The sequence below is a fragment of the Canis lupus genome, chromosome 16, assembly GCF_003254725.2.
Source record: "Canis lupus dingo isolate Sandy chromosome 16, ASM325472v2, whole genome shotgun sequence".
Taxonomy (NCBI): domain Eukaryota; kingdom Metazoa; phylum Chordata; class Mammalia; order Carnivora; family Canidae; genus Canis; species Canis lupus.
In genome coordinates, this window is record NC_064258.1 from 21,686,417 (window position 1) to 21,713,938 (window position 27,522).

At 44.6% G+C, this 27,522-nt stretch overlaps 2 protein-coding genes across 16 annotated transcripts in view; both read right to left on the minus strand.

Moving 5' to 3' along the window:
• Positions 1 to 11,683, minus strand: part of NCAPG2 (non-SMC condensin II complex subunit G2) — a 63,646-nt gene extending 51,963 nt beyond the window's left edge. For 6 of the 14 annotated variants that reach the window (XR_003137523.3, XR_007402641.1, XM_025449295.3 and 3 more), the window contains exons 1-7: positions 11,578 to 11,683; positions 10,455 to 10,566; positions 10,072 to 10,191; positions 6,443 to 6,631; positions 5,982 to 6,096; positions 4,160 to 4,314; positions 2,443 to 2,577 (exon numbers count right to left, since the gene is read on the minus strand). Coding sequence is in view for 12 of the 14 variants with exons in the window: in XM_025449295.3 (XP_025305080.3) it covers positions 2,443 to 2,577; positions 4,160 to 4,314; positions 5,982 to 6,096; positions 6,443 to 6,631; positions 10,072 to 10,149 (672 nt within the window). In the remaining 2 variants the exon portion in view is untranslated. Of the gene's footprint in view, positions 1 to 2,442; positions 2,578 to 4,159; positions 4,315 to 5,981; positions 6,097 to 6,442; positions 6,632 to 7,838; positions 7,910 to 10,071; positions 10,192 to 10,454; positions 10,567 to 11,031; positions 11,056 to 11,577 lie in introns of those variants that run through there. The other 8 variants (XM_049094870.1, XM_035699972.2, XM_025448980.3 and 5 more) reach the window with 8 other exon arrangements.
• Positions 11,684 to 17,503: 5,820 nt separating this feature from the next.
• Positions 17,504 to 27,522, minus strand: part of ESYT2 (extended synaptotagmin 2) — an 82,141-nt gene continuing 72,122 nt past the window's right edge. For both annotated transcript variants that reach the window (XM_035699976.2, XM_025448632.3), the window contains 6 exons: positions 26,231 to 26,616; positions 24,714 to 24,812; positions 23,087 to 23,218; positions 21,140 to 21,245; positions 20,436 to 20,485; positions 17,504 to 20,341 (listed from right to left, as the gene is read on the minus strand). In XM_035699976.2, coding sequence (XP_035555869.1) covers positions 20,296 to 20,341; positions 20,436 to 20,485; positions 21,140 to 21,245; positions 23,087 to 23,218; positions 24,714 to 24,812; positions 26,231 to 26,616 — 819 coding nt within the window. In that variant the 3' untranslated portion in view covers positions 17,504 to 20,295. The remainder of the gene's footprint in view (positions 20,342 to 20,435; positions 20,486 to 21,139; positions 21,246 to 23,086; positions 23,219 to 24,713; positions 24,813 to 26,230; positions 26,617 to 27,522) is intronic.

Consider the following 27,522-nt stretch of genomic DNA (forward strand, 5'->3'; position numbering starts at 1 on the left):
TTCAAAAGACATCAATTTAAAAAAAAAAGGGGGGAGTGTTAAAAGAGACATACGTTTATGCCTGTACTACCAATTGCACCTCCACACACACACAGGCTGACATGCAGGTCAGCACCCACTATGTACAAGTCACTGTAAGTGGAACTGACTTGTCTGGCCCCCTCTGCTGCTTGGCTCTGAGCCTCACACTCTACCACAGTCCTGGAGGTGCTGAGGGCACAGGCCTGAGGCGTCTTTACCAACGACGATGAGTTGGTAACAGCAATGAGCAGTTGGAATACCTCCCACGTGCTCAGAACCTGCCAGGCGCTATGCTAATGGCTCTAGGCATGTATGCACGGCACTTTGTCCCTCTGGAACTGTGACAAAGAACCACTGTGCTTCCTATTTTACAGAAGGAAACACAAGGTTCAAAGTAGTCTCATTAAGGCCACCATCTAGTAGGTGAGCAGACAGGGATCTGGTCAGTATGATCAGTGACCACATATGGCCCTTTTAACCTCTCTAGCTGGAGAGGGTATGCTCGAGCAAGCAAAGCAAGGTCAAACCGTGTCTTTGCTCCTGACTAGCTGTAGGACCTTCATTTATGGACCTCAAATCCAAGAAGTCTTTCCTCACCTACTTCAGGGAGGAGTGGCGACTTCCTCCTTTTGCCTCATGTATGTATGAGGCAATGACCAAACAAAGGCTATTTTCTGTAATATAAACATTCTTCTTTGCACTTCTAGCATGGGAATATAGTCCACATTCAGTAAAGGACTAAATCCGAATCCTAAGATAACAAGTCAGAACTGTTCAAGAGAACTATACAAGCCACTCCATAATTTTTAATTTTCCTTTTTTTTTTTAATATTTATTTATTTATTTATTCATGATAGACAGAGAGAGAGAGGCAGAGACACAGGCAGAGGGAGAAGCAGGCTCCACGCTGGGAGCCCAACATGGGACTTGATGCCGGGACTCCAAGATCGCGCCCTGGGCCAAAGGCAGGCGCCAAACTGCTGAGCCACCCAGGGATCCCCAATTTTTAATTTTCTAATAGCCACAGTAATAAAAGGAAAAAAGATTCAATTAATTTTAATAATATATTTACCTAAGCCAACATAACCAAATTATTACCATTTAAATATGTAATAAGTATATAAAAATAGCTAATGAGCCATTTTACATTCTTTTTCATAATAAGTTTTGAATCCATGAAGGTTATAATTTGCTGGCCACAGTCCACATGCTCAGTAGCCTCATGTGGGAATGACCACCAAAACGGACCATGCAGCAGTGGCCAGAAGCTGCTCTTTGGATTGACTGGATGGCAGAAAAAAAGAAATCTGAGAATATTATGTGATGATGGTTCTGAGTATATGCCAGTTAGCCAGGATTAGGGCAGAGTGTCACGTTCAATCCACTGGGAAGTGCTTTCTCAACCTTATTTTTAAAATTTTGTTCGTGAGGGGATCCCTGGGTGGCTCAGTGGTGTAGTGCCTGCCTTAGGCCCAGGGCATGATCCTGGAGTCCCGGGATCGAGTCCCAAGTCGGGCTGCCTACATGGAGCCTGCTTCTCCTTCTGCCTGTGTCTCTGCCTCTCTCTTTCTCTCTCTCCCTCATGAATAAATAAAATCTTTAAGAAAAAAATTTGTTAGTGAACATACCATGCAATATTGGTTTCTGGTCTGATTCATCACTTAAACACAACATCCAGTGCTCATTGCAAGTACCCTCTTTAATGCCCATCACCTATCTAGCCCATCTCCCATTCAATCTTTTTTTTTTTTTTAAGATTTATTTATTTATTCATGAGAGATACAGAGAGAGAGAGAGAGAGAGAGAGGGAGACAGAGACAGGGACACAGGCAGAGGGAGAAGCAGGCTCCATGCAGGAAGCCCGATGTGGCACATGATCCCGGGACCCCAGGATCACACCCTGGGCCGAAGGTAGGCAACTAAACCGCTGAGCCACCCAGGGATCCCCGATCATTCTTAATTTATTTATTTTTTTTTTAATTTTTTATTTATTTATGATAGTCACAGAGAGAGAGAGAGGCAGAGACATAGGCAGAGAGAGAGGCAGGCTCCATGCACCAGGAGCCCGATGTGGGATTCGATCCTGGGTCTCCAGGATCGCGCCCTGGGCCAAAGGCAGGCGCCAAACCACTGCGCCACGCAGGGATCCCCATTCTTAATTTAAAGTGTAATCCCAGCTCCCCTAGGATTCACAGCCACCTATTACCATCTGATTTAATGATGAAATAAGCAACAATTTATAAAATGTATGCATAATACTACTATGTGGTAAAAATGTGCAATAAATATAACAACTCGAGAGCTAGGCTGACTCTTTCATTAGAACACTGAGTGTGGTACAAAAGCAACTACATGAACTCAGGGAAAACAACCATTAAAAAGCAGTTCACAGAAACACCAAAAGAGAAAAAACCTGGTTACCTCCTCTTTCTTGATATATTTAACACTTATGAAACACTCAAGTAGCATATCTTTAATTTCTTTACTTTCCTCTAAATCATAATCAAAGCAATATAAAGCCTGATGAATACGCCAAAGCCGACATATGTCTGTGCCCTAGAAATGACATAAAGAAAAATGTTAGTTTTTTAATAAACAATTAAGGTCACATTTCAAATTTACAATAAGAACACTTTATGTAATAAATAATTACAACTCTATTCATCAAAAAGGAAAAAACCATGGCAAAAGCAAACAGAAGCACCAATAGGCAGCACTATCTGGTTTCTGCAATGCCGAGTGCAGCAGCCACCAGCCCTGTTAGGCTACAGAGCACAGAAGTGTGACCAATGCGATGAGGGACCTGGTGTTTAGTTTTCCTCACTACAAGTGAAACTTAAATAGCCCTGTGCTGCTAGTGGCGCCCACATGCTACCACACAGGTGTAAAACACTAGAGACATTAAGTAAAGTCTTGATTTAAAAGCTAAACAGAAAATAAATAAATAAATAAATAAATAAACAAACAAACAAATAAATATAAAAAATAAAAGCTAAACAGAAAGACAGGAAAAATGATTTTTTAAAAACAGTTTTTAAAAAGATAAACCAACAATGACAATCCTATGACAAACTGTGGGAGTAGACAGTCTTTTCTGTCATCAAACTGGCGGCTCCTTGGAGGTCATGGTGAGACAGACCCAGATAGTGGGAGTGTGATGAAGTGCAAGCTTGCTAGGAAATTGGCAATGGGTATCAAGGTCAAACCCACTTACCATGAATCTCATTTCTAAGAATCTGCCATAAGAAAGTAAAGGTATGAGGGGAAGAAAGAGGAAGAGAAATTCCTAAATATCCCTAAAATGGGAATTCCTTAGGTAGTGGAATTACAGAGGATTTCATTTTCCTCATTTTCCCTTCTTCACTTGCCCAATTTTCTAAGATGAACATTAAATATCTTTTGTTCTCTTGATCAGGGGACAGAAACAGTTCTCTTTCTGGATATCTTAACTGCACACCAAAGATGAAAGGCTGAGAAATGCACCAAGTTAAATCCAATCCTCAAACCTGCTCTCTAAAACTTTAGGTCTAGGCTTTAGTCTGACACGACCCCACATCCTACAGGTGTGGTGCCTCCACGTGGGCCCGAGGACTTTCTCTACCACTCCTGCCCCATCACCCTTCACCACACACATCCAATCCTATGCAGTCTCAGAGGACCACACTAAGATGGGCAGCCATTCCCACTTATCTCATCCCTTCTTCGCTACTAAAAATATCCACTTTTGCTAACAGTGGCAATGTAACCCTTCAAAATCCCATCTGCGTGCTCGCTTCGGCAGCACATATACAAAATCCCATCTGCAGCAGATAGATGTGGCTATAGGTTAAGAACTTCTGAGGTCTGGCCCTTGCTGCTTCCCTGCCTCTTCCTCCAGCCTGGAACTCACACAACAAAGTGGAGGTGGAGCAGCCGCCTTGCTACCATGAAGTGGTAAGAGAGGGCAAGGACCACACACCCTGGAAGGTAGAGGAGAAAGCCTGCATGAAACTGCAATGTGGAGCCATTGCCTGCTGCCCTCCCCCAAACATCTTAAAAAAGACCCTAACCCAGGAAGCAACTGCAGTCAGGCCACTTATGAGTGAACATAATTCATAACTGGTATAAACACATGCACTATTTTAAAAAGTAAACATACTGTTTTAGTCTGCAGGCTCTTCCTTAACAGCATGATAAAAGCAGTCTTTCCCATATCTTCCTTGGCAGGCAGACCTTTCTCCCACCACGTGACACACAAATCCTGAATGGAACTCTGCAGCTTTCTTTCAGATTCAGGTAATGCATATAAAATACCTAAAACAGAGCACAGTAAATGTTCAATTAGTAAATTACTATAAACTAATATTAGCTCAGAGTCAATAGTGTAAAGTGCCATGACTCACAAAGGCTTGCTAAGCAAACACTAGTTTACATCTAACTTGCCAGAAATTTATATACATTATTTATAGAATACAAATGATAATAACTTGTAAAAAACTGTTAACTACTGTTATAAAAGCAGATCCAATAGAATACAGAATTTTAGTACTGTAAGACTCAGAAGGGTCACACTGTCCAAACTCCTCGTTTAAGAGAGGCAGGTATTCATACTACCCAAACGTAAGCACTACAACACCCACAGGTAATACTCAACACCAAACCCAGGTCAGGTGTGGTGACCAGTAACCCACTACAACTGTCCTTCATAAGTTGGCCTCAAATTCTGGCTCACTGGCGAAAAACAGTAAAAGAATTATTAAAATGGAAAAAAAAAGAATTATTAAAATGAATACAAAAACTGCAGTGCTTTTATTAATTGAAAAGCTCAAGAATGAAATGAAAATACTAATAATATGTTCATAATTATAATCCATAGATATCTGAATGCCATTACATACACGTTAAATTCCTGAATTAATGGGAAGTTAGAAACAACTACAATATCAGCACTAATCATTTATAAAAGTTATTTGGAGACTGAAAATAAACTATGGTTACATTCACAAAACACTGGGAACTATTTATATACTGATTAGGGCTAACATCTTAATCAGACATTGTATTTCAATGCAAGAATTCTGAATAAAACATCTACATACATCTAAGTGTTAGCACTAAGAATGCAAAGTCTGATGGGAAAGCGTGTCATACAGAATTAATTACAATGTGAAAGTGAGGACACTTAGGTGATTTTTCTTCTCATTACTTAAAATCATTTTTGCATCTTTTATATCTGTAAAATAGTTTTATGTATTTTATAATTAGATATTCTCATTAATTCTTAGTGCTCCTCCTAAATTAGAAACTACAGTTTAATTAAAATCTGAAAAGCACCATGATACAAATTTTAATAGTAAAGTTCCCCTAATTGTCAACACCTATTTCTCAGGTCACTTTCATAACATATTTAAAAAATGATGCAGCGTCACAAATGCTTGGTTAAACTGAAACTTTCTGGCAGTAATCACCAACTGAGGAATTTATAATCTGACCATTTTTCCTTAATAAGCTCTTACCACTGGTCCCATAGGTCAAATAAGACGTACTGGAAAATCTGAGAACAGCAGTCAGTTGTTCAGTAATTTACATTCTAAATCAGTGCATCAGGATAGCCCTTAAAATAATACTTCTTGGGACACCTGGGTGGCTCAAGGGTTGAGCATCTGCCTTCAGCTCAGGGTGTGACCCCGGGGTCTTTGGATTGAGTCCCACATCAGGCTCCCCACAGGGAGCCTTCTTCTCCCTCTGCCTGTGTCTCTGCCCCTCTCTCTGTGTCACTTATGAATAAAAAAAAAAAAAAAAAAAAAACTTAAAAAAAAAAAAAAGAATACTTCTTTGCTCCTTTTCTAGCTGAAGTAAAAGAGCTTAAAAGCAAAGTTACACCTTAATACTTCTGCTTCTACATGAAGACTGGCTCCTTCCATAGAGAACCAGTAGATGCCCACCTCTAAACATGCCATGATATCACAAATGCAACTCACCATTCAACATCACTGCACATTCCAGTAAGTCTTCATAGTTCTCACTTTCATTTATTACAGATACAGAAGCAAGAACCACACATGTAATTGCATGAATTATTTCTATGCTGTTTTTCTACAAATGAAAAAATTCAAATTCAAGTGACTTAAAATCAACTTAAAATAGAATTTTAAAAAGAAACGTGAATGTTACTAACTTTATAAAAATTAACCCACACTTCTAGCTTATTCTAAAAAGTAAATTAAATTTGAATACAGGTCAGTTGTCCAAAGAGAACAGCAACATTGAATAGCAGATTAATAATGGGCAGAATTGTTTAAAGTAAAACTATAATAAACATACTCCTAATATTCTTTCTTAAATTCTAGCTTTTTTCATCACTTAAAATTCAATTACATACAATATTTTTTTTTTAACAAATTAAAGGTAACAGGTTTTCTATTTGAAAAATTACTACTACCATTTTTGATTCATGCTCTGTTTCCATAATGTCTTCACCCTGGACTTCCAACGTCTGCCACTCAGCCACAGGGCTTTCTAACAATACACCCGTTAATAAATTCTTGAGCCTTTGCCATAGCTCTTCTTTCTGTTTCCTTGATAATTCATCTAGTAATTCATTTAGGCTGAAAGGGTCAGAAGCATCTTTCTGCAAAATAAATAGCAATTGTTATATTTCAATTACAAAAATTAGTTCTATCCCCTTTATAATGGCATCAAAAGGAAGTTTTGCTAAATTAAGTGCATTCATTAAGTGCTAAGCTAATGACCATTTCAAGAGTTGAGCTGTAGTTTTGAAATACTTTTCCTAAGTGGAAAAGTACAGGAATTATGAGACAGAAAGTAGCAGATGCCAGGGCACCTGGGTGGCTCAGTAAGTGAAGCATCTGCCTTTGGTTCAGGGCGTGATCCCAGGGTTCTGGGATGGAGCCCCGTAGAGTCTGCTTCTCTCTCTCCCTCTGTCCCTCTCTTCACTTGTGTGTACACACTCTCACTCTGTGTAATAAGTAAATTCAAAAAGTAAAATAAGAAAGTAGCAGGTTTCTCATCTATATATTCAGCCCTAGTAACCTAGTCTTTGGAGTTTAAAAATTTTACCCACTTAGAAATATCCTCTCTAAAATCAATCCATCCAGATGTCCACCACTCCAGGCCTATCATCAGGGCACAAAGTATGTTGGAGCTGTACAAGAACAACAACACAGCCAAGCCAACTGAGTATACTTGAAGTTGCTGATCTCTAACCCAACTTGGACCCTCAACACCCCCTCTTACTCATCTCTAGACATCATTCTCTTCTTTTAACCAATGAGATTATATCGGATCCTCTCAACTATCCCTAAAACCCCCGAGCCAACCATTTCTTCTCACTCTGAGCTGATGAGCTTACTCCCTGATACAGCAAATAGAAACCATTACCAAAGGGGTAGAGCATTCATCTTAAAGGGACTGTGTGCAGCCAATGTGAGCACCAATCAAGTGACCGTAATGGATTATAACCCAATCAATAAAGTAAGAACCAGTGAAACGAAACTGATAATAAATAAATAAATAACAAACAGCATCAGCATGCTATAGATCACCAATGAATAAATATGGAAGGAATATGGGGTTAGAAAATCACAATTTTCTATACTATATACTATAATAGCCATTATAGTAATAAATGTTTCAGGCAAGAATCATCAATTGACACTAAAACCAGAAGGTACAAGTCTGATGAAGAGCAGGGTATTTACCTAATCTCAACTTACTTCCCCAATTAAGATCACTTATTAATTACGAAGGTGGAAACAGCAGCTTGACAGTGGAGAAATCTGGTATAGCCCCAACCTAAGTGACTGATTAAAACTAACCTCAGCAATAACAGGACAAACGGACATCATGTGCCTCCACTGAGGAAGACAAAACACCACTTATGCAGCTCCTGTCAAAACGCATAAAATGAATTTAACCAAATCATCAAAGAAGTGCAAACTGAAGGATATGCCACCAAACAGCTGCCTACACTCAACTATTCTGACCTACAGAATGGCATTTCATATCATTCAACTCGAAGAAAACAAGTGATGCATAATCCTACATCTTCTCATTTTCGTGTTTAACTAATAGCTACACGGTGATTAAGATACTAAATAATTAAGTGTTAATAAGGCTTGCTACTCATAAGCTAAAAGGAATGACTATGAATACAATGACTAACTCAGCATCCTCCTGAGATATGTGCTGCTGAGCAACAGTCCAAGGCACTAGGGCATGTGACCAGGGGTAGCTGCGGACAAGGATCTCAAAGGGCGCCCTGTCACTACATCAGCCTGATCCTGTAGGGACTGTGCTACCCAGATGTTGCTATTTTGGCCTTTTGATTTTAAATTAATATTAACTAGCTTCATCATCATCAATTTAGTTTGTGATAGTAGTTAATACTATGACAAAAGTTTGCAACAATAATCTTGTAAACTTTAAACCACACGTGTATTGCACACATAACAGAAGACATATCATCTACACTCCTACTAAAACAAGTGTTTATATAACATCTAAATAGTGTGCTCTCAACAGACACTTCTGAGATGTGCTGCCTGTGAGTCTGTACTGACTATTTTCGTTTACAGGGTACTATTTTACAATATGAAATCATATCATAATTCATTTCCCTCTTAAAAATAATTCCAGGATGCCTGGATGGCTCAGTGGTTGAGCGTCTGCCTTTGGCTCAGGTTGTGACCCCAGGATCCTGGGATAGAGTCCTGCGTCGGGCTCCCCACAGGGAGCCTGCTTCTCTCTCTGCCTCTCTTTGTGTCTCCCATGAATAAATAAATAAAATCTCTTAAAAAAGAAGAAAAAAAAAAACTTCATAAATGTTGCTAGCAATAAATTTTCTATTAGGTTTCTCTCTACTTAATTACTACTTTTTTTTTTTTAATTACTACTAACTTAATTTTCACTGCATGAGCAAAACAAATGACATGCATCTTCTGACCCAAAGTCACAAGTGTTTTAGAATTGATACCTTAACTGTTGGGGTTCCTCAAGGTTCTGTCCTAGGCTTCTCTTCTTACACTACAGATGGTCCCATTGCATTCCCATGACTGAAGCTTCCAAGTGTCGCTGAGGACACCCAAATCTGTCTCTATGCAGGCCTCTTTCTTGGGCTTTAGGTACAGCTACTGATCCACCTACTGGTCATCGTGTGCACATCCCCCTGGCAGTCATCCAAATGTCCCAAATGGAGCCTATCGTCCCTCTAAAACCTGCCTTCTTCCTACTGAAAGGCACCACAAGTCAGAACCTGGAATCCACCGTGGCCTACATCCAGTCAAGAGCACCACCACCTTGCAACCTGACAGCTTGCAAAGGCACCCATATCTCCTAATGCAACCACCATTGTGCAGGGCACAGCCTCTTCACTACTCTCCACCTATGTGTATACAAGCCCCCATTCCTCTCAGGATAACATGGTAAAGAAGGGCTGTCATAATCCAAATCTCAGCCCCTGCCTCTTCCTGCCTGACCTGGCATTTCTATGCCCTAGCCCTACCAAATATCTTCAAGTTCAAACACAGTGTATCTTCTCTGGTCTTTAAAGTTATCTCCTCTACTTGGAGAGGTCCTTCCCCACATCCCTCTTTGACTGGCTGACTTGTTTACTCTTTAATCACAGCTTCCATACCCTTTCCACTGGGACAGGAAGCAGTCCGTGGCTGAATGTGGGCCCCCTCCCATATCCTTGCCCCAGCTTAGCCTTGTTACTCTGCTATACTTACACACCTGGATCCACCACAACACTGTAAATAACCTGAGGACCAAAAAAGTTGTCTTCCTCATGCCACGCACAAAGCAAGAGATCAATAAATATTTAAGTAAATAGAAGCACCTTGTGCTACATCACTTAGCATTCTTACAAGTCTCTTAAAAGAAGCAGGAAATACAGTGTGTGCATCGCTGCCCATCAGCAGGTGTATTTGAATATAGTTCTTTTTTTTTTTTTTTGAATAAACTTTGGTCCCTAAGGATTCACTGAGAGGATTATATTTCATTTGTGGACGTAAACAACCAAATCATAAGAAAACTAAACTTAAAACTTACATCAAGTTGAACAAACTGCAAAAACTCTCCAATCAGCTCCTTAGACACCGCTTGTACAAATGTCTCTCGCTTTTCCATGACAGATGAAACTGTTTTTCATATGGCATTTACTCTGTAACCCTAGCAGAAAACAGTCATACTGAAACTTGAATTTGCAAATATAACTTTTCCTACAAGATGTAATTTGGTACTAACATCCAAAATTTAAAACAAAAAAAACAAAACAAAACAAAAAAAGATCCCATAACATCTATGGTAAACGGCTTCTAACAATATTATGACACAAACATTACCATATCTAAAAAATAACTATTACTTTATCAAGGATAGTATCGACATAACGTTACTAACGACGTTAGCAACGAAGGCTCTAGGAGGCTCACCTTCTCTCCTTTCCTTACCACGATGCTCAGGCAGGTCTGAGTCAGCTCAGAAAAAGGAGGCTGATTCCATCAGAACAGGAACACAAAGTGTTGGAGTCAATGAAAGAAGGTACTAACAGAAAAAAACACAAAGGGAGAGGCTGACCTCAGCTGCTGAATCCTGAAGGCCGCCATCCTCTAACAAGACCATCACCGTCACAGCGGCGCGGCCACCAGGGAGCTTGTTAGCAGGGCAGGTGCGCCAGGCGCTCCGAGGCGCTCCGAGGCGCTCCACCCACCCGCTGGGGGGCCTGTGTGCAGCCCCCGCCCGGGGCTCCGGGGCTCCGGGGCTCGGCGGGGGGGCCCCGGGGGATCCTACGCTGCACTCACAGCCGCTGGCAGCGCTCCGTCTGCAAGACTGAGTCGGAGCCCCAGGGGGCAGGGACCAGAACCCCGTGCACCGCTGCAAGCGGCGCCGGCGGGAACAGTCAGGGCCCCGTGGTCACGGACAGCAGCCAGGTCTCCGCGGGCTGCGAGCTGCGAGCAGCTCCCCGTCGGCCCGGCGGCGGGGCGGACCCGCCCAGAGGTGATGACTAACCCCACACTCCCGGGCGGCGCAGGCCAGGGCGCGGACCGCACGGCCGCTCTGCTCCCGGCGGGGGCCGGCCCGGCTCTCCGGGACTCGGCTCCCCGCCACCAGCTGTGCCCTGGGGCTCCCGCGGGACGCCGCGCCGGCGGGGAGCAGCCCGGTCCGCCGCTGGGGGCTCGGCACACAGGAGGGGGCGGCGGCACACGACGGGGCGGGTCACCGCGGGTCAACGCCCCCGACCGCCCCCCCCCCCGCCCCGAGCCGGCCGTTCCTCCTCGGGTCCTCACAGACGCGTGCGGACAGGCTCCCGAAGCGCGGCTCCGGGGTCAGAGCTGGGGGCGGCGCTGGGGCCGGGGCAGGCGGGCCGGGTCCTCCCCGAGGCCGGTCCACGGTCCCCTCCCCTCGGCCCGGGGCCGCCTCACAGCCGCCAGCCAGCCGCGGGCTCGGGTCACGGCCCACGCGGCCCACGCGGCCCACGCCCCGCCCGGCTCCGGCCGCGTCCCGACCCCCGCCCCCCGCCCCGGGCCCGTCGCCGGCCGGCACCGCGGCGCTCACCTCGCCCAGGACGGCCGCCGTTTCCCGCGCTCCGACCAGATTCAAACCCGCCCGCCCGCGCCGCGGACGCGCCCTGCCGGCCCGCGCGTCATCACGCGCCGCTCTCGCGAGAGCCGAGCGTGCCTGGGTGGAGCCGCGGCCACGCCCTCGGCCCCGCCCCGCCCCTGGCCCCGCCCCCGCTCCCGGCCACGCCCCCGCTCCCGGCCACGCCCCTCCCGCTTCTGCGCAGGTCTGGCATTTTCAGTCTCAGGTCTAAATGTTTTATCATTGATTTAAACAGCTGAAGTGATTGCGATCTCAACGTGATAGTAAAGATGGACTTTAAGATGGCCCCATGATCATAAACGTGCAGTGCCATCCGAATTCTCCGGAGCTGGGGCCCCGCGGCCAGCCCAACCTGCTGTCACCCTACCTGGTCCCCCATGAGGACGTGGCTCCCTCCGGCTTGAAAGATCCAGAGGGGATTCTGCTCCCCTGATGTAGCCTCCGCGAGGCCGAGTGGCCGCGGCTGTCCTGGCCCAGGGGTGTCGGGTGGAGGCACCACGCGAGCCACAGACATAGCTGCAGACCTCCAGCTGCCACTCCAGGAAAAATGAAAATGGTCAAACAGGGACTCCTGGGTGGCTCAGCAGTTGGGCGCCTGCCTTCGGCTCAGGTCGTGATCCTGGGATGCAGGATAGAATCGCGCATTGGGCTCCCTGCAGGGGGCCTGCTTCTCGCTCTGCCTGTGTCTCTGCCTCTCTCTCTGTCTGTGTCTCTCATGAATAAATAAATAAATCTATTTAAAAAGTCAAACAAATTTTAATCACGTGCTTTATTAAAAGAATAAATGAATCAAAACTATTATCATTGCACTGAGCAATATAAAATTTTGGGCTTTGAGGCAGGGTACTGGTCTGTGGGGAATTTGGTGGCCACAAGGCAAGGGGAAGGGCCCGATGACAGCCTGGGAAGTTCTGTGCACCCCCTCCCCATGTCACCCCAGCACCAACCCCTCCCTTGGCCCACCCCTCCCACCGCAGAGCAGCACCTCCTCCCAGCCCCGGGCACCCTGGGCTCCTTCCTGATGCTGTCGCCCTGTCTCGGGCACCACCTGCCATCTGGGAGCTGAGGAGCCCCCCACTCACTGCCCACCCCTCGGTCAACCTGCAGATAGCCACACCTGAAATCCAGCTGCCCCTCCCGGCCACGGAAGCCTTGCCCCATCTCCGCTCCATCTCGCAGCACCCCATTACCTCTTTCTGGTGGCTCTGCCTCCTGAAGAAGCAGCAGACACTTTGGGGTGGGGGTCTGGACCCACACCATCTGGGCACTGGGCTGTGCCCCTCACTACCATCTGTATGACCTGGGATGGGACAGGCGGTGACCTGGAGTTGGCTCCCTCACACACACAGTGGGCCTTTCCTAATGGATGAAGCCAGGCCTCCTGAAAACCCTTGACACCTTCCCATCTGTCCTGAGCCCTTGGAGCACCCCACACATACACAGCCCTGTCTGTGCCCCTGTGTCAACACCACAGCCTACTCAGCCCTAGAGCCTTGCAGTGAGTCTGGCAGCCTTGCTTCTGTATGTTTTTGTCAAGTAGGCTCTGTGCCCCACGTGGGCTTAAACTCACCACCCCAAGACTAAGGATCTCATGCTTTGCTTGAGCAGCCAGGCTTCCCCCCCCCCACCCCATTTTAGTTGCCTAAAGAAAATGTTTTCAGAATAAATGAGTGAATGAGTTTTGGGGTGATCTGTCTCTTGAGAACCTTACCATGTGGTAATGAGAAGAGGTGGAGGATTAACATTGGACCCCATGGTAAGGCAATATAAACTGAGGCTGAAGATAAAATTCAGGTTTATTAAAAAAAATATTTTGTAGGGATGCCTGAGTGCCTCAGAAGTTGAGAACCTGCCTTCAGCTGACCCCAGGTCAGCTGAAGATCGAGTCCGGGGTCCTGGGATCGAGTCCGGCATCGGGCTCTCCACAGGGAGCCTGCTTCTCCCTCTGCCTGTGTCTTTGCCTCTCTGTGTGTCTCTTAAGAATAAATAAAGTCTTTTAAAAAATTATTTTGTATTGAGCAAGTAAGAAATATGAATTATTCAAATTCAATGGGAACCACTGTTACCAGTTTCCTGGTTATCCTTCCAGAAATAGTCTCTGCCTCATAAGAAAACACAAGATTTGTCATTTCATCATCATATTCAGAACTGGGAAAATAATCTAAAGAGAAGGAGGCCACTGGTCAGATCATCAGCTTGGTGCTGACGCCAGGAGCATTTATTTCACAGGCATCCCGGGCACACCAGCCCAGGGGGAACCCGCAGATGAGTCTTGAGTCTGGATTCCAAGAAAGAGGGTGGGGTGGTGACTCACCAGGAGGCCGCAGAAACTTCCCTTCCTCTTCATGCTTTTACGCTGTAGCATCTCTAATGTTGAACCTGGGAAACGTGGCTGTGGATGTGTTTGAACAACCCTGGAAGGAAAAGCAGTAGCAACTGGGACCTCGCGGCGCTCACTTGTCCTCTCTGCTCCACACCTGCCTGCATGGACATGAGCTCTGGGGAAGCCCTGAGGGTGCAGAGGTGAAGTGTCCCCTGCTGAAGCCTCCTGGGTACATGGGTGGAAGAAAGCATGAACCCCCACCTCGCACCCAAAATTTCACTCCTAACTGACCAGAGATTGGCTATAAATGTCTTCCCTCTTCCTTCTCCTTTTAAAACTTGTGGGTGGATGGCCAGCCCCTTCAGCCAGTCCTCAGCCTCGCTGCACCCCTTCTGGGGTGGGTTGGGGGCCTGAGCCCCCGTTGCCCTCACAGGCCCAGCAAGGCTCAGCTGCCTGGGTGTCCCTGGCGGCCGAGAGCGCCCCTCCCCCCCCAGAGTGCCCTGGGTCCCGCAGGCTCATTGATTAGAGCCCCTGATGGTGGGTGAGGGCCTGGCATGGGTCACTGTGCACCCCCCAGGGCAGGCCCCACACTGTTCCCCACACTCCAGCATACAGGAGGCACTCACCGAATGCATCGGAAGATGAGCGTCCACTGGGCTTGGCAGGGACCCTGGTGAGCGTCCCTCCCTGCACCACCCCAGGAAGGCACGCACCCCGGTGAAGCCACAGCAGCGTCATCACACCTGTGGCCCCTGATCCCTTACTGTCATGCATCCAAGTCTTGTGACGGAAAAGTCACATTTGCCTTTCAAAACCTTCTGGGTACATTAATTCCAAGTGTACTGATTATATGTGGCTCCTAGATTAGTCTTGTTTTATCCAAATAAATGCTGACTTGTTAACTCACTTCGTGTCATATATTCTGTCCTATACTCTTTTGGAAAATTTCCTGTCCATTTATGAGCTAGAAAATGGACTATCATCCTACTGGCTGTTACTGCATAATTAAACGCAAAGGATGGTCTAAATATTTGTGATAATAGGACAGTTTAATAAAAGAATAACTGATGTAATGGGCTGTCAGGGCATTTCACTTTACGAAGAATGATCTAGTTATTTAAAGATTTATGGATTCATTATTTGAGAGAGCGAGCGAGCAAGCGTGCTCACGGTGGGGGGGGGGGGCGGTGGGGGGGGGGTGTTCCTGCCTCTCCTTCTCCCCGCTGGTGCTCTCTCACTATCCCTGTGTCTCTCTCTCAAATAAATAAAATAAAATAAAATAAAATAAAATAAAATAAATAAAATAAAATAAAAAGTAAATAAAAATAAAATAAAATAAAATAAAATAAAATAAACAATACAAAGAAAATTGGACACAGTATGGCAACTCTGTAAGAACCCTCCTCCTTAACTTTGTTGTTTCTGGTTTAGCAACTTTCTTGGGCAAATTATCTAAAAGCTGCCTCTGAAGTCTGCCCAGCTGGCTGTTTGGAGCTAAGGATTGGAGGGATTTCCTTGACTGAGGACAGAACACCCGTGGTGACTCTTTGGGCCCTGGGCTTCTCTGGGCCCCACCCAGCTCGGCAGGTGCACCCCGCCCTCCTCCATGTGCAACTCCTTTTCCAGACTTCCCTTGTTTTGGCTGGCCTCATGTTTCTTGACTGATATCCCTGCCCCATGCAACCACCATGTTGCATAAATGCCACTGAGGGTTTTTGATAGTTTTCCCAGGAGCCACACAGGTCATGGAGGGGCAGTTCCCTGAAGATGAGGGTGCCTGGGGGTGCTCTATACCCAGGCTGCACGCTCCCCCTCTCGCTGCAGTCACCACTAGCAGAGTCCCAAGGCTGCTGCATGACTTTTCCCATTATATTTTATTTTTTCCATTTTTTTAAATAATCTCCACAGCCAATGTGGGGCTCAAACTCACAACCCCCAGCTCAGGACCCACTGAGCCAGCCAGGCCCCCACCATTATATTGTCTAGTAGCTGGTAATAGTATATGAGACACAGAGCTTTGTATGTTTTCATGACTGGCTCCTTATTAAACACTTGTTTTAATAAGTTTTCAGATATTTTCTTGGATTTTACAGGTAGACAATCTCGTATTTTGAAAACAACTTCTCCCATTTATCATCTTTTTTTCGTCTCATAGCGTATCACCCAGGATTTCCAGAACACAAACTAAAGGCAGACTTCTCTGCTCCTTTCCCACCTTTGTGCTCAATTGTTTCAGATAATTACACTGTTGGCTTTTTGCTGCAATACTATCTATTCTTCATGTTCATCGTACCTTTCTCTTTAGGCTTTACTAAGAACTGTCAATATGTGTCTTTCTTTAAATGGAAACTTAGGACAAATCAGCCAAGGTCTGCCAAACTTGAGAAGTAATTCATCCAGCAGCTATTTACCATGGGCTGAGAGCAGTTTAAGAGCTGGAAAAGGACGTACCACCACCCAACCTCTGCCCCCGGGCTCACAGGCAGCTGGGGTGATTAAATTTTTTTTTTTTTTTTTATTTATTTTTTTTTTTTATTTATGATAGTCACATAGAGAGAGAGAGGGAGGCAGAGACACAGGCAGAGGGAGAAGCAGGCTCCATGCACCGGGAGCCTGACGTGGGATTCGATCCCGGGTCTCCAGGATCGCGCCCTGGGCCAAAGGCAGGCGCCAAACCGCTGCGCCACCCAGGGATCCCTGGGGTGATTATATTAAGCATGCATATGAGGTGCTGAGAGGCTAATGGGGGGTGCTGTGAGGGGTGGCCCAGGAAACGCACCCTGGGCTGAGAACCCAAAGGCAACAGGAGTTGGCCAGGCCCACGTGCGAATGCGCTGGGGGCACAGAGGTGGGAAGGAGCACAAGGTGGACGTGTGCAGCAATGGGAGGAAGCATTATGGCGAGCGGCAGTGTGGAAGGAAATACAGGTGAGGGCGTCCCATGGCCTGATATGCTCTTGGTTTTTATTCTAGCAACAGAGACGTGTTTTCAAAGATCCCTCCGGCTGCTGCACGGAGCTGACAGGCAGGAGACAGGAGCCGAGTGGGTGCACTCTGGCAGAATGCAGGGACCCAGTATCTGCACATGGGAACAGCAGCACAGGGGCCAGAGGTCTCCATCTCAGGCTCCCAGGCAGACCTGACAGGTGGACAGGACACCGTGTGGAAGGCACACGAGGCCCGGCGGCATACACTGCAGATACACAAAACCACAGCATGTCAGTGCTATAAGCAGAATGTAGAGTGAATCCCAAAAATGGGACAGGAACAAAGCATGTATCCGTCCACACTTACAAGGTGGAGGTGGTATGTGAGCTTCATTGGCAACCAACAGCACAGAGGGGAGGCCTATGTGTTGGCGTGGCCGCAGGCACCAGCGGGCCGGCCGAGGGCTTCCAGATGGGAATGTGAGGGCTAATGTCAACCATCCCACCTTCTTTTGAAAAGGAAAGAATTCACAATTAGCATGTATGAATAACATACTGCATCTACTTCTCAAATTATTAGATCCCACACCTAAAGCTTCATTTCAAAACACAAAGGAAAAACAAATCCCAAGTGAGCTAACACAAAAGTTTATTGAATAAATACATGCATTGTCATGTAAAATTAGTTGATCAAAAAGGACATTTTCTAATAATAATAAAAAACCCTCTGCCGTTCTCCACTTGCAGCGGGTGATAACCCGAGTATAAACACACACACACACACACACACACACACACACACACACTGGTCTGCACTGAGCTGCAGTCCTTGAAGAGCTGACCTCCCAATGAAGTGTGTCTGTAGAATGAGTTCTCCAAGTACACAAGTTGCAGTGAATACAGCTGTGATCTGAGATTTGAAAACACCACCAGCACTTCCATACTTTAAGGCACAGGATAAACCACCCACGTGTACACACTCACAGAATTAAAATCCATTTAATTTTCCTCCCATTGGTTTGGCTCAATATAAATAAGTCAATGTTCCCTTTTCCTGGATGAAGCAATGATTAAGAACCAGTGATGAACATTCTGAGAACTCACCCTGCAGCACTGGGTGTGGCCTCAACAGTGGGTTCTCACCCATCCCCAAAGAGCATAAGAGCTCCCCACTGAATGCTCATCTTGCCACGAAAGACAGAATCACATCTGGAAACGTTTTATGTCTTTAGAACCATCCCTTTCCATTCTCTCTCTCCTTCTAAACAGAATGAAGCCTGCTGCCAAAGGCCTCAGGACCTGCAGATGGGTCTGTTCCCAGACTCCCTGTCCCTGCGTCACAAGGCAGGGGTCATGCTAACTAGCTTTATATCTTCCGTTGTATTTATTCCGTTGTATTTATTTTGCCTAACTGCTTAAATTAAGCATTCCATAAAGTAAATATGTACCAAATAGGTGAGCATATGATTGCAAAACCCAAATGTTTAGGATGTTGCTAAAAATTATTGGTATGATGAATTTCAGTGAGTGGTTCTCTTTTTAATAGATTATGCCAGAAGCCTTTCAACAGACCAATTAAGAAAACAAATAAATCTTCAATAAATCTAATACCATGAGCAGGCAACTAGATGTAGTAAGGAGTTACCTGCCTTTATCATGCTACTAAAATACCTGTTAAATTTTTTGTGTGCATATATGTTCATGTGTGCATCAATATTAATAAACTTCCTCCTGTACATTAACATTGGAAATGGTTTATAGTGAGGCTTTATAGTGAAGCTTCATTAAATAGGAAACAATGAGATTATACTAGTCTTTATGATTACATGAAATGTGTTGTGAACTATAGACTCCATTATAAATAAACCCCTGGCTCCAAGGGTAAATCAAAACAAACCTAAAAATCTGCTGGAAGGCAGAAGTGTGCAGAAGTAACAATCAGCGTCCACCACAGGCACTTTGGTATGTTTGGTCATATGAGCAGTCCATGAGTCCATGAGACGATTTATGGTAAGATCTCCAATTTCAGTCACAAAGCTCTATCCCCCCAATATAGTCAGATATGATTCTAGAATGTTCTTATGGCTAAGGAAGTCATTTGCATCATACAGCTTAAAATATTTAAAACTCTGCATCCGTTTCTCGTAGACGTGCACAGCTTACAACACTGCTGCAGAAACTCATCCCCCAAGAAGTTTGGGACTCAAGTATATAAAACATGCTACAGTAATCCAAAAAAGGAAAAAAAATTACAAAATAAAAACGATATAACAATATCCCAATACTGAGGTCAGTCATGGCATAAATGAGGAGACCCAGGAAAAGGTTATTTACAAGTCAATAGCCGCCATGCTGGAACCCTCTGGCCCTCTGTGCAGGGCCCAGAAGCTGAGCGCCGCGCAGGGGGTCCAATGTACAATGTCACACTGATGGATAAATCAATGAGCTGTTGGTGTTTAAACCACCTCCTACCTGCTTCCTCAGATCTAGCCCACAAACTTTATGGTGATCCCGTAAGCCTGTTTTCACAGGCTGGGACAACACTGAAAATCAACAAGCTCATGACCGACTATTACAGGCAGCCTAACTGCTAACATGGAAAATCTGTATTATATTTTAGGAAGTATAATTATGTATTTGTGTACTATTTAGGAATAAGTTATATCAAGCAATTAAAAATAAACTTAAGACATTTCATTTTACATAAAGAATTTCAAATTAGTGCACCATGATTTATGAACCATGACAATGCTCTTAGTATTTTGTATTACTCAGTTACACACTTTTCCTTATAAGCACTTCAACTAACTCTCAATAATACATCTTTACATTCATGAAACTGGTAATATTTTGAATACTTTTATCATTCATGACGGGCAGAAGTATACTAATATTTAATCTTTCAGCTTTTCTTTTTAAAAAGAAACACCATAAAATTGGTCACTGAGAACTTTATCCTGCAAAGACAAAATGATTATCTGTCATAAGAATTTAATACATTTTAGAAGAAAAAAATATATTTCCTTAATCCATTTTCTTCAGAATTCAAACCAGCATGTAGAGATTATAAAAAATAGTCTATTTACATGGCATAATGTACCTCAGTGTGTACAAAACAAGGCAACAGTAAAGCATGTACATACACCTGCTTCCTAGTAGACATGACTTACAGACACACAGCTCTATGAGACACAGTAATGAGCTGCTACCCCTTTACATACTATAGTAACTGGTGAAATACTACAGAAAATTAAACATATAAAATCTAACGGTAATATTGGCCAAATATGCCTAAAATGTCAACATGGCTTATAAAACTATTAAGATTTATGTAACTAAATACACTGAAATTATAAACGTAGTCCTGATACACGTGTGGGAGGGTGGAGGGCACAGAGCAGCAGGCTCCTCACATCGGCACAGACTACGTCACCACGTGGGGTCTCGTGCCATCTTCCGTGAGGTCGTACCTAGGGGCGCACAGGGGATGAGGACAGAAGTGAGGTCAGCTGGGGAGAGTGCTGTGCAGCAAACACACCAGGCTTGTCTGTGCGGGGAACTCACCACTGGGTCCAACCCTTGGCTAGTTCTTCGGATGCCAGACCCACCAGGACCTATGGGGGCAAACGACATCTTCTGCAGTGGGTGGAGCAGCCCCACTCACCCTCCGCCAGCCTCCCGGCCTTTCTTCCTGCCGCAGTGGAACCTGCTCCTCCGTGTGTGAGACACTAGGTCACTGGGTCCAAGGGCTGCACCCCGTATCCAGCAGACTCCAAATGCAGATAAGAACCAGTGCAGATAGTTTACTGGGATACTGGCTCACATGCCACTCATGGCAGCACAGCTGGTATGAACAGTCGGTAACTGCTATCGATAGCTGAAAACTCCTCTTTCCTAACCTGACCTCTGTGTACATTTAATATTAAAGAATATGCAATCTTGTGTAAGAGTTACATGTGAATTTACACAAAAACTAGAATAAGTTCAGAGAAATAAAGCCACTAATTTGTTAGATGAATATATGCTATCAATATGTAAAAACATTAAAAAAAATATGTAAAAACATTGAAAATAAAATAATCTTGAAAATGTACTCAGATTTAAGACAACAGTCTTTTATTGTCTATTATTTTATAAATAAGCATTAATCACACAGGGAGCTCACTCCTTTCCACTTATTTAAGTATGGTCTAAAAAAATGCATTTTGGTTAAGTGTTTACTATTTATAAAAAAATAGGAATTAACCAAGGATAGTTTTCAAACTTACCTTGCCAAGAAGCCCTTTATCTTTGGACAGGAAGCCGCCGCTGTTCTTTACTGCTACATCCAACGTTCTCCTCTGTACTTCTGGTAATGAAACACTGAAATCAAAGCTGACATGGAAAAAAGAGGACCTTCCTTAAATTTCCCCTTAACTTTGTTGTATTTTACTATGACTAAAAATGACATTTCTGCTTATGAGACAGTTCTGAATCTTATGCTGGTTTTTATTATACAATTGAGTTTTGTTCAATGTTTGGATTTGGCATTTCATAAAGACTCAAAAACAAATTTTTCCCATTATTTTCCAAATGTGAGGTGACGATTGTAGCACTCTAAGTAGGGGAAAGGCCCTCATGTGTGGGGAGGGGTGTTCTTGGAACATCCACACCTGAGCCTCCATCGTCGTCATCATCCTATCGATGGGGCCTGTGGATGTTACAGGGCATGGCAGGGAGTGCAGACAAGTTCTCTCATCCAGGTCTAACAACCAAAGAACAGTGATTACAAAGCCTGGGTGAGTGAACTGAAGGAAGGTATTATGTGACAGAGCTTCACAGAAGGGAACAGATGTCCAGTGCACTTTCTAATGACTGAAGTCAGAGGCTGCAAACCAAAATGCTTGCAGGGAACCACATCCTCAAAGCTGGCTGGTGTCTGGCCATTGTGAGGTGGGGTCTCTAGTAAACCAGGGGACAAAGAGCCCCCAGCCCCACAGGGACATGGCTGGAAGGTGGCCGGCTTGTCCACGGATTTAGAGTAGCTAGGAACCTGGCAGGTCAGGTTTCTGAAACCTTAAATGCTGGGGCTTCATGAGAACACAGTCAAGACACACTGATACCAGAATCTGGTGCACACCTGTCAGTTTTTTTTTTTTAATATTTTATTTATTTATTCATGAGAGATACACACAGAGAGGTAGAGACATAGGAGGAGGGAGAAGCAGAATTCATGCAGGGAGCCTGATGCAGGACTCGATTCCAGGACCCAGGGGTCACAAGTCGAACGCAGACGCTCAACCATGGAGCCACCCAGGTGCACCACACCTGTCAGTCTCTGTTGGTTAAACAGAGCTGTTGGCATGAAAATATGATAAAGGACCAGTCCTTTTACAGATAAATGTAAACAGAAGTGACAGATATTGACACCATTTGACTTTATTATTTCCCAAAATGCTGGTGGACTTTTAGCTATGGAGACTCTAATGTAAGGCACCCAGTTTGTACAGACTGAGGCTTATTTAAATGTGGCTCCTGAGGCTCCTAAGCCCCCAAGGCCCTCTCTGGAGATGAGCACATCAAAGTGATGGCAAAAGCATATAGGACCTTCATTAAGACATGCATTTTTTAAAAAAATTTTTATTTATTTATGATAGTCACACACAGAGAGAGAGAGAGGCAGAGACATAGGCAGAGGGAGAAGCAGGCTCCATGCACCGGGAGCCTGACATGGGATTCGATCCCGTGGCTCCAGGATCGCGCCCTGGGCCAAAGGCAGGCGCTAAACCGCTGCGCCACCCAGGGATCCCTATTAAGACATGCATTAAAGAGATCTGCAAAAATGTTAAATAATGCCATTTATTTATTTTCACTATTTTTTTTATTGTTTTAGAAACTAGCTGTTTTTCAGAAGAATATTTTAAGATGTTATAGGTTAATTATTGTTATTTATAATAAAACTTAAAATTGAGCCCTGGGTGTTGTATATAAGTGATGAACCACCTAATTCTACTCCTGAAACCAATACTGCACTGTATGTCCATGAACTAGAAATTAAATAAAAATCTGAAGAAAAAAATTAATATATACTTATTTTTAAATTCTTAGTTTAGCCACGGTGCTAGTGTGACTTTTTATTGATACTTCCCGACAGAGCACTGGTTTGAATGCATCAGGGGCTCAGAGGCACTGATCCAGCCTTCCTGCCCCCCTCCCCCCACCAGTGAACACCATACCTCTGGTCAAACACAGGGTTCAGTGTTTTCTTTGACACGTGTGTTTTTCTCCTTCCTGATCTCCTCTTGTCTGGTAACAAATACATGCGGACATATGGGTCAGAGCCATCTTCAGAGAAGGCAATGAGATTTCTTATGACACAAACCAGAGAACACTAAATATTAGAATCTAGGAAAATGGTAGTGTCACATTCAAATTAACTATTCTGAATTCCTATTTATCTAAAATGCTGAGCAGCACAAAGGAGCAAAGTGTGCTCCTGTCTTCATACTCTGCTCGCTTGTTGGCGGAGGTGACTTCTGCCTCCATTTCTTGAGCCCAGTATTTGGAGGACATTCTGACACTTAGCTCTGCTGGCATCAGAGCAGAATGTGCTGCTTCCCTTTCCATGGTACTTACCCTGGCTGTCATCTCTCCTGAGGGAGAATGGTGGGCCTCACAGCTAAAGGAAGCACCCGCTGGGACACCCCAGCAAGGACACCCACATTCCACGGGTGTGGCTGCTTGGGCTGCTCAGCCCACAAACCCTCCATTCACCCAAACCCCTCACCTCCTTTGTGCAACTCATGCTGCTCTTGTCCTAGGACAACTGGTCTGAGCCAAACACAGTCTAGTATTTAATGATCAACAACTACTTCAAATTATTCACCTACTGATCACCTTGGAAATCCAGTCAGGGGACTATTTGGTGAAAGTAATTATCTCACAGCAAGAATGAATAAAGTGCCAATAAACAGGTATGAAACTAAACTCTACATTTATATATGTATTTCTAAATGTCACTCACTTTAACTCCTGGGCTTCTAAGAGCCTTTTAGAAGATGCAAATATTTATGTCACACCTTAACATCATACCTTCTCCTGGGATGGACAAGTCTCCTAAAAGAGAACTATTTATTTGGCTTCATATCATCATCACTAATCCAATACAAATTATTATTTTTTAAGATTTTACTTATTTATTCATGAGAGACCCAGAGAGAAAGAGAGGCAGAGACACAGGCAGAGAGAGAAGCAGGCTCCACGCAGGGAGCCTGATGCGGGACTCGATCCCGGGACTCCAGGATCACACCCTGGGCCGAAGGCAGTCACTAAACGGCTAAGCCACCCAGGCATCCCATTCAAATACAAATTAAAGCAACACTGTCATGTCCTTACACTTACTAGATCAGTACACTGAACAATGAACTGTTCCTGACTGGGGGTGGGAAAGGCACGCCTGTACACTCTGTGCCAATGTCAACTGGTTTGCTCCAGAAACAGTCTACAGAGATAACTGGCAATACCAACATGATCCTATAAAGTTTTCTGGATCCTTTGAATTGATATACACTTATTCCTGAAAAGTTAATTCCAAAGAGACACTTAAAGAAACATATGTTCATTACTTTGTTATACATAATAGGACAATTTAAACATCCAGGATGGCAGCTCAAGAATGTATTTCAAAGCAACCAAAATGGCTATGAATATAAAATACTTGTGAAACAAATATCAAGAACACAACACTGAATACTACGGTTATGCTATAATCTAATGACTTTGTTCTTTAAAGATAAAATAAATTCACCTGTTTGGTGAGGCTACAACTAAGTGTTTTGCAACCTGTTTAGTGCCCAAGCTCACCTGCAGGAGTGCACGACCACCACCAGCTTGTTTCTCTGTGAGCTGTGCCGGATGGTCAGCTGGATCTGCCCCAGGGGCGACTGCCCCAGGGTCATCCCACTGGGGAAGCAAAGCAGAGAATTACAGCTCTCCTCAGGACTGAGGGGTGTGTGTCCCTGGCACAAAAAGGAACCAAATTACCCATGGACTTGAAAATAATTTAAACTTTGAACTTGGAATCAACCAGCTGAGCTCACGTTTCAAACAAGGTTTCAATATAACTGAGTTATTCAGCACTGACAGCATTTTCAGTTAAGGCCCATGGTAAAAATGAGACTCAGAGGTCCCCTAATAATTCCTTGGTCTCCGCAAAGCAACGTCTGGCCTATCTGTATCCAAACCTACATATGTGTTCTCAGAGCCCCACACACATTGCTTGCTCTGATTTTTATGGGCAGCCTCCCGGATGAAGCACCACCTCTTGGCTTTCTCTCTCAGGGGTGAGGCACAGACTCTCAAGATGCAACGCCCAGCTGGGAAAATCCCAGCTGCTCCCCAAATTTGGCTCCTGAGAAAAAGTACTTTCTTTTTTTTTTTTTCAAGATTTATTCATTGGGGAGAGAGAAAAAGAGAGAGCCTTCGTGTGTGAGAGAGACCACAAGCAGGGGGAGGGACAAAGGCAGAGGGAGAAGCAGGCTCCATGCTGAGCAGGGAGCCCCCCACCCCGACGTGGGGCTTGATCCCAGGACCCTGAGATCATGACCTGAGGCAAAGGCAGATGCTTCACTGACCAAGCCACCCAGGTGCCCCAGAAAAAGTACTTTCTTATTTAAAATTCTATTTCCTTTTAAAGCAAGAGAGAAAGGACTGGCTTTTTTTTTTTTTTTCTTTTCCCCAAATAGTGGACCCAAGAAAGTCTGAAGGAGAAAATCGTGCTGAGTGTGGGTCACAGACCTGCATACTCTCTCCTCTAGACTCAGGAGCACAACCTTTATCTCTGCCTCCATTTCTGATTCCTCAACACACCTCTGAGAATAAGAACAGAAATAGTAGCTTCCAAGTAGCACATTTATTCCTTCTGCTGAAAGCTAAAGGCCAAGGTCTGAAGCCTGTGACAACTGTCAGCTATTTTCCTCCTCCTCTGAAGACTCTGGAGCCTAAATATGCATCCAGAGACTAGATAACATAGGGCTAGTGGCGCCATGCTGAGCAAACAGGACTCTTTCTGGGAGCACAGATACAATCACAGTGCTAACAGCAAACATCAGCTTAGGGTCCTGCCTTCCTGGTATGAGGACAGAAATGCCGTGGCTTCAGACCCTTTCCTATTCATGGAACATGCTATCCCACTGCTTCCTGATCCTTAAATGAGTCAAATATTAGGTCCTAGAAAATGGCAGGTTTATTTTAAAAGTCAAAGACTCTGAGTAAAAAACCAAGGCCACTGTAGGTTCTTTTAACTTAAGATGATGTTCCATCCTTGCAGCATGAGAGACATGTACTCTGACTTGACAAGAACAAAGAGGGTGTCTACTTACTTCTCCAGCTGCCGCAGCCTCTGCCGAAGCTCCTGGGTGGCAATGGGCAGTGATATGTCAGAGGCGATGCTTGGGGTGGGCTCCTTGACGGAGATGTGGCTTGGGGAGCAGGTGGCACCAGCCTGGAGGCTGGAGGAGCTCCTGCCCAGGTCCCGGGGCCCCTGGGGGCTGGCCTCCACAGGCTGGGCTCTGTCTTCCACACCAGGCTTATCACTGCTCCCAATAACTGGTGTGCATGGGGCCGTGCTGCTGTCACCAGAACCTGGTGATGCAGACATATGAGATCTGACAGACACTTTCCTCCCTTCTTTAGAAACAGAAGGTCGTTTTACTTGAGCTGAGTGTTGGTGGTTGGGAGACCTTTCTTGCTTTTCGAGGTGGAGTACCTAGAGGTGGAAATGAAAATGAAATTAAAATCAGCGACACTAGGACAGCCTGATACCTGTCAGTACGTTCAACAACTCTTATTACTGAAGCAATGCCGTATTAGTTTAGAAAAGGAAATCTAATCAAAGGATCACACTTTCGTCATGAAATGTCATTTCTGTATTTCTCCTCAGCCTCTTCCATTTGCACACATTTTCGCACAGTTGTGAAGCGATGTCCCTGATGGGTGAACCTGAGCTGAGTGCCCCCAAGAGAGGATGAGAGGCAAGGACATCTTCCCCAGTGGCCTCCATACACACCAGCCTCAATGCAGGAGCAGGCCTCATGCTCATAGGCTCGTGTGAGCATGCGGACCCTTTGCTTTGCTGGCTTTCCTATGTCAAGTGTGCAATACTCACACTCACTGAGCAGAGCCTATATTCCACAAACCCCGCACTCTGGCATTACTGTGACAGTGTCACCTTTTCCCACTTTTATAAAATGAAGCTGCGGCAAACAGCTTTATGTTCATGGCCTGTCTGCATTTCTTCTTACGGAAAGTCAGATTTGCAGAGAAAGGGTTCTTGATTCAAAGGGCTCTATGATTTAAGTCCTGGAGACACTGCAGGCCTTTCTGGAGAAACTATGCTGATCCCCAGAGTTGGGGCCAAGTGGAAAGAGACCACGTACACTGCATTCTCCACAGACTAAGTTTGCTTTAATTTTTTTAAAAGTGGATTCTTCTTTTTAATTTGCATTTTAAAAATCTGTGAGTTTTAGCATTTTTATTTTATTTATTTTGAGTATTTCCTTAGGCACACAAGAATCAGTGTCTATCTTGGACAAAAAAAATTTTTGTTTGTAGTTTCTACCACCCTGTAGAGTTTTAGTAAATTTTCTCTCCTGAATGACCTTTAAAATTTTAA